The 12,257-nt window shown below is 41.6% G+C and overlaps 1 protein-coding gene across 2 annotated transcripts in view; it reads right to left on the bottom strand.

Moving 5' to 3' along the window:
• The window catches only part of LOC134511223 (probable acyl-CoA dehydrogenase 6), a 92,311-nt gene that overhangs the window by 6,450 nt on the left and 73,604 nt on the right, over window positions 1-12,257 (bottom strand). For both annotated transcript variants that reach the window (XM_063324851.1, XM_063324852.1), the window contains exons 6-8: window positions 8,064-8,237; window positions 3,184-3,345; window positions 2,872-3,022 (exon numbers count right to left, since the gene is read on the bottom strand). In XM_063324851.1, coding sequence (XP_063180921.1) covers window positions 2,872-3,022; window positions 3,184-3,345; window positions 8,064-8,237 — 487 coding nt within the window. The remainder of the gene's footprint in view (window positions 1-2,871; window positions 3,023-3,183; window positions 3,346-8,063; window positions 8,238-12,257) is intronic.

The raw sequence follows: 12,257 nt of genomic DNA, 5'->3' as shown, positions 1-12,257 counted from the left end.
CTGAATAATTGCAGTATACTTGCTACGAGAAGTTTTCCTCCCTCTGATCTCTCACAACCTGGGTCTTTCATAGAGGTTGTGGATTTGTTCAATAATTGATTTTTCCTAAGTCATGATGTCTTTGAGGAATTTCATACAGGGGAGAGAAAAATAAACAAACACAACTCCAGTCTGGCGCTCTCCTTCTCCAGAATCCTGCTACTAGGGTAAAGTCTGGAAAGTCCACTCTTATTGTTTTTTATATTGGCTTGTATTTTTCTATGAAACCCTTTGATATTTGGGCTCAAAACTTTTTTTTTTTTTCCAAACCCATTCTCCTTCTCAGAATCCCTACAACTGAAAACGAGACATTTACATATATAAAATCAGCCCACTTACAGGCACCTACATGGTGAAACACCTGTCTTTATGCCTTCTAGGGAATACTGCACTTTAGAAAAGTCAGTTCTACGAAGTTTAAAAGACTAGTGATTAAAACGACAGATATGAATAGAGTCATTTGGCAGACAGATTATTTGCTGGCTCTGTTTATTATTTCTCACCAACACTAAAAAACTAAAATTCAAAGACTTCATGCACTAACCATGCATTATTTTGTGTGCTCTTTGAGGAGTAACCGCTCAACATGTAGCGAAGACTAACATTTTCTTGGAAACTTGGTAAGGATTACGCTACAAAAATCTTTGCACGTTATGACTAGATGTCATGCTGTGCAGTTATGCTGCTCGCTACTTGACAAATATCACAGTGACGTGAATGGTTACTCAGACTGTCGTACCAAAAAGAACGGCTGTAGGAAAGTTGCTGCTTTGCTTATCGTTACAGATTAACAAGACTCCGACTTGAACCTGTAATTGTTTATTTAGGTAATAGTCTACTTCTCCCTTCCTGGAGCTTATGGTTACTCAATAATGGAATTTTACTGATTCACAGAAAATTTTAGAGTATAGATATCACACCACCTTTAGCCTCATTTATAATAGTGTGTGTTTTAGAGGAAGAAAGATATGTTTCTTTAGCCAGCTGGCAGAGTTAATACCAATAGGAAATACTCTGGATTTCTTCTCAGGGAAAATGTGACTGTGCTGGTATACTTAGAAACCGCTCTGGAATTCACACAAAAAAGCCCTGCCCAGAGTTAGCAATAATATACTGGACTAGGAAATCTAAAGACAAATCAAAGCTATATAAAAGCACATACACATTAATCTGTACACATTACTACATTGACAGTAAGTGTCTCAAGACAAGAATTCATTTTATTCAGAGTCTCTGCTGCAGTAGCTTTTAACATCTGCATCACCAGGGACCACTAGCTTCTAATGAAAAGGCTGTGAAAAAAGTAGCTAAGAAAAACCATCATATTGACAGCTGGCTTCAAAACATAACCATACAGCAGTCTGCACCTTCACCAGAAAATGTCAGGAATACACAAGTCAAAAAAGGTTGAGGATCTCTCTGACTTACCACAATGGCATTCTTGTTGATAAAATGCTATTAAAAATAGAAAAAGTAACTCAACCTACTAAAAAAGAAATAAGCTTTTTACAGATTTTAAGTGTTCTGCGCTCACTTTACACAGATACATTTACCAAAGCTTTCAACTAACTGAGCCACTAACTAATTTTGCTAGCCTTTGATTAGGTATCATATATTTAAGGGCTGAACTGAAATCAAAGAATCATTTGTGTTGGGAGGGACCTTAAAAGGTCATCTAGTCCAGCCCTGCTGCGATGAGCAGGGACATCTTCAACTAGATCAGGTTGCTCAGAGCCCCGTCTAACCTGATCTTGAATGTTTCCAGGGATGGGGCACTTACCACTTCTCTGAGCAACCTGTTCCAGTGTTTCACCACCCTCATAATAAAAAAATTCTTCCTTATATCTAGCCTAAATCTACCCTCTTTTAGTGTAAAACCATTACCCCTTCTATCGCAACAGACCCTGCTAAAAATTTGTCCCCATCTTTCCTGTAGGCCCCCTTTAAGTGCTGAAAAGCCACCATAAGGTCTCCCCAGAGCGTTCTCTTCTCCAGGCTGAAATCTGTTCCTGCAAGAAAATGCAAGTTCCATTTTGGTCCTTCTACAGAATATAAGACACTGGGGCCAGAATGTTCCTAACAGCTGCCAAGAAAACTGTTTGCTTAGAGAGAATTTTACTCTAAGTAGATATATGGTAAAATTTGAAGGGACTTTAATTAGTTTGCAAAAAGGCCTCTGTACCATTTTAATGATCTAACAACTTGCTGGATGCAGCTACATCTCTCGTATGTCTCCCACGGTATCTGGTGTGACTAATCAGGTGGAGGCTGCTATCAGAAAAGACTACTGCAGGAGCCTAACGGTGAACTCCAGCTTCACACATATATTTGAGGAAAAAGATAAAGCTGATTTTCATTGGTTTTGGAAGAATGCATCTGTTTTGTTTTAGTTCTGTTCTTGTAATCAAGACTACAAGCAAACAAAGAGCAAAGACAAAAAATCACTTGTTGGTAGGCTTCCCCTTTTTTTCTTGTTCTATTGTCTGGCAGGTACCAGAGGACCATGAGGGAAAACATCGAGTTTATTTCTTTCACCTGACATTCAAGCTAACGTGTGGGTAGTTCCAACTACACGGTTGTAATGCAAAGCCAAGATCTGGCAAAGGAATAGTCAGCCTATGTCCTGACACTCACACGTCACCTCCAAGTCAATGGGACTATGGATGCTTTTGCATCCACAATGTACATCAGTGACATGCCATTCAGTGGAACAATACCATTCACACCAGCTCAGTGCTGGTGCCCTTTTCTAGTGGGTGATCTTTTACTGAGCCATTTAAGAGGCCAAATTTCAGTAAAGCCATTTTCTATTTTCACCACTCACTCGCTTACCTGTAAAACCTGCTCACCAGAACCTCGCTGGTGAATCCCATTCCTCCCCAAAACTGGAGACAGCTATCAGTCACTTCACGGGCCAGACGACCTGCCTTTAGCTTAGCCATGGAAGCAAATTTTGTCACATCGTTGCCTTCCACATACAGAGCTAAAAAAAAAAAAAAAAAGGAATAAAAAAGCACAGTTATACACACACAGTCACTGATGACAGCCTACCTCTCTGGCAATCACCTCCCCACGTTCCTTTAGCCCGACAACATTCTTTGCATGAAGAGAAGCACATCTGGGAAGGCAGATGTGGGAGCTCACCAACGGTGCGGTACAGCAGCGAGCGAAGCAGCTCCACCTCGGTGGCCAGCTCGGCCAGGTGGAAGTGCACGGCTTGGTTGTGCAGGACGGACTGGTCAAACACTTTCCGCTGGCGAGTGTAGTCAATAGTTTCTTGTATTACAGTTTCCAGCTGTGTCAGGACTTGAAGAAGCAAAGCACAGAACAAGACATCATTTTAGCCAGATCTGTTTTTCTTGTCTTTTTTTTCACATTGTACAAACAATACATTAAGTTTCCTAAACTAAATTATTCTATAGGCTCAGTTTAGGGTGCGGTTTCAGTTCTGCAAAAGGTCTGGTATTTCCTTGTACCTTGAAGACCTCTTTATCCCTACTTCACCTGAGCCCCAAACTGCCAAAATTTAAAGGAGAGTGAAGGGGGGTGGTGAGGAGGGAAGGAAAGTCAGAGAGAGCAGCATGTAATGACGAGTATTTACACTTTATCCTTAATGCCTCACGTGGGGCCTCAGCAAAATCTTCTGCTCCTCCGTGTTACCCGTGTCCTGAAGGTCTGCTACAATCCCGAAAGAAAATCTGAAGGCAGTGTGTTCGCTGAGCAATGCTGTAGAAATGTAAATTCAAGGAAGCTTTCAGAGAGAAGGCAGAAGCCTATTCAGAGATCAAGGAACACAACAGACTGCTTACTGCGTCTGCATTCTGTGATCAGATCCCAGTATAGAACGGAAGGGAAAAACATTAAGATTCACAGCCACTTTTAGTAAATGCTAAACAGTGCTTCTAATGGAAACAGATTCAAAACAGGATATTGCCGGAAGACAGGTGAGAGAGATGGCACACGCTGCTTTAAAGCAAGAGAACTAGTCTGCTGCTGCTTTTTGAGCAAACTTAGAGGTACCCTGTTTTAAACTAGAAAAGGGGAAAGTTTCTTTTCCAAGGCAAACCAGCCTTGAAGTGAAGGGCTAGGCTATCAGTCTCTTGCAGCTTAGCAAGACAATGATAATTATAACAGCAGGTGCTGAATTTGTGGAAAATTTTGTTTGGCAAATGTGGACCCATGTCACTATGGCAAGCAGTAGGGAGAGGGAGAGAGTTCACAAACCCATCTGTATGAGAAGGGACATGTATTTTCTTTTCAAAATATGCATTCCACATCCATTCACATTTAGAATCTCAAACAAGAAACTCTGAATCTGAAATGCAAAATACAACCAAGCTCTGGACTACTACAAAATCCCTTTTCCCACCTGCCAGTTACTCACGTGACAGTTCCTTACAGGAGCCTGGTGTGCTTCCATGTTCCTTTTTGCATTGCTTTCAAGATCATCTCTAGTTAAACTTCATCCCTATACTGCTCTCATACGCAGGCTCTGCACCCCACCGATTGCCCCCTGCCATGATCATTCACCAGCTTTTCTACAGAGCGCTATTTTTCACATGGTGATCAGCTTTTCTCATTCCTTAAATATTTTCGCCTTCTTTCTCAAATGACTAGCCTCGATGCTTATTTTTCAAAAGAGCATATACATTAATGTCCTCATTTCTTCTGTGTTAATACACTAGGCTGCCACCCTAATGCTGGTTTTCTGGACAGGAAAACAAATTGCTTTATAGATAATAGACCTTTAAAGGTCCCTTCCAACCCAAAGCATTCTGAGGTGGTATTTAGAGCTATGAATTTAGCTCTAACACGACAAAGCTTCGCTGTGCAGCAATCAGCAAGGAAACGCAGCATGTTGTGCATATCACGACTGCCAACAGCCTTGTACAACATAACAGCACACAATACTTTGCCAGCCATAAAAGTACAGAAAAATGCCATTCTTAACAGAGAAACTCATTTTCTCGCAGAATTTCCCCCCCCCCCCCTATATATTTGTTTCCCCTTTAGTCATACAACGTTCTCAAACTCGGCCCCGCGGGTTGTAACTGACAGCACATGCAGGAAACGTGACTCCAGGGCAGCCTAAGGAACGCATGGTCTACCGCACAGCTGAGCATTGTGAAAGCACTTGAAGTTGCCAGATGCAGAATAATCTTTTCCTCGTACCTCCATCCAACTTTTATTTTTCCACTTGAAACTTCTGCTTACTGTAAACACATTTTGCCTCGCTATGTCTCCTCTCAAAAAAAGAAAAAAAAAGGGGGAAATTAATATATTTTTCTTAGGCTGTGGCTGATCACTCTCTAGTGAGATGTACAGTGAGCTCCAAGCCAAAAGTTTGTCCCTTAAGGACATGCATTGCCCATGTAAGTGGTTCTGTCATCCTGCTTACTGGCCATGACTCAATGGTGCTCATAAAACTGAGACTACAGGAGCAGACAGAATTCCTTAGAAAAGTGCCATTCTGCTCTCTCACACACACTGAACTCCTTCTTTGCCTCCAAGTTAAGCAATTCACAAAATAACTGTTTGCTTTCTTGCCATAGCAACATTCGTTTCCTGTGATCAGTGCGACAGGTCCACAAACGGACGGTGTTTACTGAGTGTCACAATATGGGAGGGAGACGTGGCAGCTCTTCTCTTTCAATGAAGGAAGAAACGGAGCGACTTTTACCGCTGTGTTTGGTAACATGTCACTCGGAGGAAAAGACCACACCTGTTACCAAATTTTGCAATTCCAGGAAATTAGTTTTCCATTTATGTTTTAAATCTGTTTGACCGAAAATTCATTTTAAAAGGGGTAATATAAAAAAAAAAAAAAAAGGTGAAGGAAGGAAGGAAATTCCCCACACGTTCTGAAATCTAGCCACAAAGAAGATAATTAATTAACAAATGGAAGGCTGGAGCGCGTGATACTTGATACTAAAAATACATAAAAACAAAACAAAACCCCCCAAACACAACAAAACAAAATAATGCTCAAAAAGGAAAGAAAGAAAAGAATAGCAGTCAACTGCTTCTTCCAGGTTTTAGGAAGCAGTGAAAGTGAGGACGCCAGGACTGGTCCCTAAAGTGTTTAAGAGCAGACTGATGATTTTCAATGTCACATGAATAGTCATGAACTGGGAAGGAAGAGAAATGTCCTTCTGAGGGCCAGAAGTGAGGACTAGGATTACACATGCAGACCTCATCACAAACCTACTGAAGGCACGTACGTAGTTTTGCATATCTGAGCCTTCAGCAGAACACTTGTGGTTGAACGTATATGAAACCATTTGCAGGACTGGAAGTTAACAGCTAGATGTCGTGGTGTAACAAACCACATCCATCAAGCACCTGGCTCCCTTCTGAACATCGGTTTCTCTTTTCCCTGGTTTACCACAACTGGTTACCTCCAAAGTTTGCAACTTGGCTCAAACCATGGGTCTTGTCCCTGCTCCCAGTGCTTTCATGCATTTTATATCGGACAGTGGATAAAAGCAAAACCAGGTATAACACGCTGGCCACCGCGCTGCAGGAGGCAGCTCCCTCTCCCTTGGCGAGCTCCAAGGCTCTTCCTCCTTGATGGCCCCTGCTGGCCATGACGGGGGGGAGCGAAGATGCCCTTCCCAGTCCACTCACTCAGGGCGAGGGTTCTCCTGCTCCCGCTGTGTTGTTCCAGGCAAAAAGAAGAATTGAAACCTGGTGTCCCACTTCCCGTCAGAGCACGGTGCCTGCTGGGCAGTTGTGCAAGGCTGGACAGTACCAAGCTGCCAGTGGTTTTAACAGGAGTGATCTAACCTGTTTTGTGTTTTGTGTTGTCATTGTGTTTTGATGCTGTCAGCGCGCGTCACTTTTGCCTGCGGCATGACTAATACCACGGGCTGCTCTGCTGCCTGGGGAGTATCACTGCAACCCAGCGTTTCCAACTCTTTTGTTTAACTCAGACTTCAAACTGAGCATAAAAACGCACAATGCACATCCTTGCAGTCCGTGAATGCCTCGATTGAAGCAGGGCCAGCAGTAGGACTGTGCCTCCTCCTTGCCCGAGTCTGCAGTGGCAGCCCTTGCAGGCCTAACCTCCTCTTCTTTGCTAAAACTACTCTCACATTTACTATTTTTCTCAGGCTGAACTAGGAATTTTGGCCAAAACCAAAGATTTTTTTAAAGCATCTGAACTCTAAAATACTTGGTCTGGGATCAAGCCACAAAAGGGAGTGATTTTTTTTATTTGGTCACTGAATCAGAAAATCACTTCTTAAGAGTTCCCAATTCCCCAGCCACACAGAGACAGTGACAGACAGGGTATGGGCAGGAGCACGAATATGGTGAGATTATTTATACAACCGTGAAATTTAAAGAGGACCAATCTTCTTACAGTAAAACACATTATATTTAGGTTGAAAAAGCAAACACTGTGGGGTGTGAGGGAAGGTTGGGAGAAAATGGACAATCCGGACTCGGATCTGGTAACCTGGAATATCGAGAATCCATATAACTCAAATATGCGGATTCGAGTACAGCCTGAGTTCATAGTAACAGGAACTCCGTGACGGTGTAATTTCAGGGGAAGGCATTTGGTGTAGTACCACTTATGAGGTAAAACAGATCCAGAGAACAAAGCTCTTACATCCTGTAAGAGCCTCTTCTTTCCACAGCCACTACGTTAGTTTTCTAAAATCCAGGATAAACATCCTAGCTTATTGTACTAAAGGAAAAGTCACTGTCCTTCTGTTTCATGCCAGTATTTTGATAGCCTTTGTACTGTATTTGGGGCAGACATAACATGATGCCATATTTTCTTATCAGCAGAAGAAGAAGAAATAAGGCAAACCCAGCCCCTGTGATGCCTCACAAAATATTTTCTATTTCAAGTTTTCGTACAGAAAGGGAAGGTTGTCTGTATCCAGGCTATGACAGATTTCAAAAACAGATTGTAAGAGGTCATTGCAACTTACAATGAAAGGAAAGTTATGTTAGTCATGCGAAGGGTGACCCTTGTGTCCCTGCCCAGCCCCAGAGCACAGACGACGACTTACCAGTGGCTACTCCCCACAGCCGCTCTTCTTGGAATTGCAACATCTGATACGTAAAACCCTTTCCTTCCTCACCGATGAGGTTTTTGCTGGGGACCCTTACGTCTTCAAAGAAGATCTGAGCTGTGTCCGATGACCTCATGCCCAGTTTGTCTATCTTTTTAGCGACATGAATGCCTGAAGAAAAAGGGGTATTAGAAAGGCCACAAAAAATTGGAGCACTACGTACAAGTACAGCATTTTAAGAAAGCAAAGTTTGCAGATATGTCAAGACTACGGCGAAACCTACGTTTAGGTAAAACATAACGGTATTCTGGAATTTAAGAGTGAGATGGCCCACATCCTATTTTTAAGAGTTTTTCCATTTTATTTAATTAGCAAATCGGAAACCGCAACTGTAAAGGTCCCACTTTTCATTATGTCCCCAAATCGTAATTACTTACTAGTTGTAATGATCTTACTTCATCCACATTTTGAAACAATGCAATATTTTTTTGCTTATGTTTGATTTGTAGTGCACTGTAATAAAATTCTGGAATTCAATTTAGCAGTATTTGCTGAGTGCCTGCACCGCTATCAAACAGTAGAGAAATATTTAATAACGACAAAACCAGAGCTATGTTTTAAGCTGCAACTAGAGAATTTCTCCTCCTGAAAATCCTCTTCCTTTCCTCTCTTCCACATTTATCCTCCCTTTTCTAGCCTATCCCGTAGAAGACAGAGTTTTTAATCACACCACACCGCTTTTTCCTAATAATAAAAAGTTAGACTCAAGTTCATAACTGTTACAAACATCCAACAATTCCATATCAGTTCCAAATTTTGTTAAAACTATGTATTTTATGATGTCCTGTAAAATACTGTTTAGTTCATCTAAGCAGTCACAGAAGGGTTCATAACGGTTGCAATTCATTCCTCTGAGTTTTCGTGTGGACATGCTTGTGAAGAGGGTTTGCTTCCCCACAGACCTCCCTACACAGCACTGACTCTGCCCCCACGTGCAATGGTCTGTTGGAGATGAACCCGGTTTCTTCAGGTTTGGCCACATAAGGCTTCCGCTACCTAGTCACACCAGGTAGGACTCTTTCCTCTTGTTTTTTTCCTAGCTACAATTTCTCTCTTGCTATTGTTCAGATGCAAGCGTGGCTTACCACTGTGCCATCGGAGTTTAACAGACACCCACTAACTTCTTGTGGCAAATCACTTGTCTTCAGTTATTACTACCTCCTTGTTGCTCTGGAGCTAATGCAAATATTTGGGCTGGAAGTCAAGAATGTTTCAGAGGTAAAATGAGGCCAACAACCAGGTATGAGAATTTGTGCGAGACACACTGACTACATGTGCCAAGTCAATATATGTAGAAAAACAGTCCTTCAAATCAGCATATGTCTTTGCAGAAAACCAAACATTTTACTACCCACATACATGGTATTCTAACCAGTTTTGTGATAAGGAGGTATTCTGGTAATATTTTCTTCTTCATTCTATTTTTTTTCCCCCCAGTCCTCTACTACTCTCTAACGTGGCTCGGTAGGAGTTGGTCACCGCACAGATTGTTGTGGTCCCTCTCTGTACTTGTTTGTACCTTGCTGTCCTTCACGGCTTTCAGTGAACATCTCTTTCTGAACTAATATAGACATCTCAACTTCTACTGACAGGAGGCCTTCAGCCATGTGAAAATTACTTTTGTTTTGCAGGCAGAAGAAGTTGGCAGTCGTTTCCTTCAAATTCACTCTCTCTGGCTGCACTGAATAAGGTTATGGAAAGTTTCATCTCTCTGCAGAGATGAAATACTGACACTATTTCCAAATGCCAAGACTGGTCTCAGAATAAGGTCCACATAGACTTCCACACCTTCCACTCAAAATTTTTCTCCACCAGCCAATCTATAAACAGATTATGTGTTAGGAATACTTGCTTTGATATGTGTTCAACGCAGGAAGAAAATCAGGACAGCTGGATAAAAATTTTTGACTCTTGGATTGAAAATTATCCAGCAATTTGCACCCAGTCATTCCAAAAAAGCATTTGTGGTTTGTTTCTGTATTAAAATCAGAGCTAAACAAACACACACTGGATGATTTACAAGCCCAAATGATTTCTGGAACATCTTTTTCTGTTGGAATATTACCACTTGGTTTCTTTGAGAGTCTCAGAGATCATGTCTTCAGTCTACTTCCAGATGGTTTTATGCAATCACTGCTCCTCACCCATGTGATGATGCACTTACTGCTCTTACTAGTGGGTGGTTTACTAAGGACTCTGCTGGAAAAAGTATAACTGCTGCCAATTCTTTATATTGCTAAATCAATCATGTTGTGTACTTCCACAGATGCACATACAACAACAACTATTCACAGAAGCTCTTACAGGTCTGGCTAGAGGAGCTAAACGTGTTAATGATTTCTATCCATACTTCTTCCAGATTGGGTTGTGTGTTCAAGTTTCCTGAATCCAGCGGCACCCCCTCTTTGTTGTGCCTTACCAGTTTCACTTCCTCTTAGATTAATTCACGTTTCTCATTCAGGAGGCCAAAGTGCATCAGCCTCGTGTTGCTAGCACACACTTTACGTTTTCTCTTTTTTTAAGACAATGATACATAATCATCTCATTTGCTACGATATGGGCATCAAAATCTTCCTTTACTTAGTTTAATTATCTTCATTCTCTTCATAAGGGGTACGATATACTAAAAATTACCAGCAGCAGTAGAAATCATCTGCCCAGATAACTCCTGGAGCTTGTCTGTATTAAATAAATCACAAGCCCTCCAATAACACACAAATCGCAATCTAGTAAGGCCAAGTGCCTGACTTACTAAAATGACTCTGTTAGGACTCGTTTGTGCTACTTGCACCAGTATCACTAAGATGGATTGCTATACCTCTTCCTGGGCAGTTCTTTCCAGGCATCTGTGATTTTTCATTTTTTCCCACTCCTCCAGCCTTCTGACAATCTCTTTTATTTCCTATATTCTATCTTGAGAGAAAGGCAGTCGCTCTCTCCTGACACCATTTAGTGCCATTACAAATGGAAAGAGGCACATTTTAAATTGCAACCTGTGAAACCTGCTCTTTCCCCTTTCCTGGATGCTCTTCTCTTTATTATCTCCTCCTTGCAATCTACCCTAGCACTACCTGGGGACTCAGAAGACAAACCAGCACACAAATAGTTACCAGATTAGGGCTGCAAGCCATTTGTCTATGTGTCTTACACCCAGACATTTTACGACTTGTTAGATTCTCTTTCATCATATGAGAAATGTGGCTTTTTCCTTTTTTTTTTTTTTTTTTAAGACATTGTTAGTATGAGGAGTATTCACCTAATTTGGATATCTGCTGTGAAACCACACTGACGTTATCCGAAATCCCTTTATAAGAAATGCATTCTGCAGTGTCTGTCAAATCTAAACCATCGTTTGCTTCACCCCAGAATAGACACTGCACACACCTAAAATTAGAAGAAGCAAATCCTACTTCATATTTCCAATAAACTACAAGTTGTTGAAGTTAGCAATTTGCTTTCAGACTTGGAACTTTTTTTTTTTCCTTATCACCACATGATACAAGTATGAAACAATTAAGATTTTTCTGAAAAATGCTGGACTAGTCTCCCATGTCCTGGGAGCAATGAAGGAGTTACTGTTCCGCCATGGATCCCTTCCTTACCTTGCCATATAGGCTGGTCACTGCAGCAGTTAGTCAGACATAACACACTCATTCTCAAGCTTTGACACACATACATCTACGGACGCTGGATAGTGCATCATTCGGTGATGTCCTCCAGACACTTCCTGTACAGTCTTGGTCTGCTGCCCTCCAAGAAGCACAATCTTTGGCAGACAGACATCCTTAGGATGTAGCAAAACAGCTGGAGCTTCCTCCTCACATCTGTGTCAAATGGCAGCCTTTTTCGTACTTTTTGCCTTCTTGAAAAATCTCATTTCTGATATGACCCACCCACCAAGCACAATGAACCGTCTTAATACTTCATTTCAGAAGGTCACCAGCCTTGGTACCGTGACCCTTTTGGAGGCCAATGTCTGTATCACACAGAGGAATGAAAGCATATACACTTTGAGAAGTGCAATTTTTGTTTCTAGGAAGACTTCCACACTTCTGCAGATCAGCTGCAGGTGACTCAGGCAATTTTTCTACTCAAAATCTATTTACTGCAGGTAAGGAAGGTCTGTGTATA

Source organism: Chroicocephalus ridibundus, chromosome 2 (assembly GCF_963924245.1).
Source record: "Chroicocephalus ridibundus chromosome 2, bChrRid1.1, whole genome shotgun sequence".
NCBI classification, from domain to species: Eukaryota; Metazoa; Chordata; class Aves; order Charadriiformes; family Laridae; genus Chroicocephalus; species Chroicocephalus ridibundus.
Note: the sequence above shows the minus strand (reverse complement) of the source record. Positions and strands in the feature narration are given on the sequence as shown.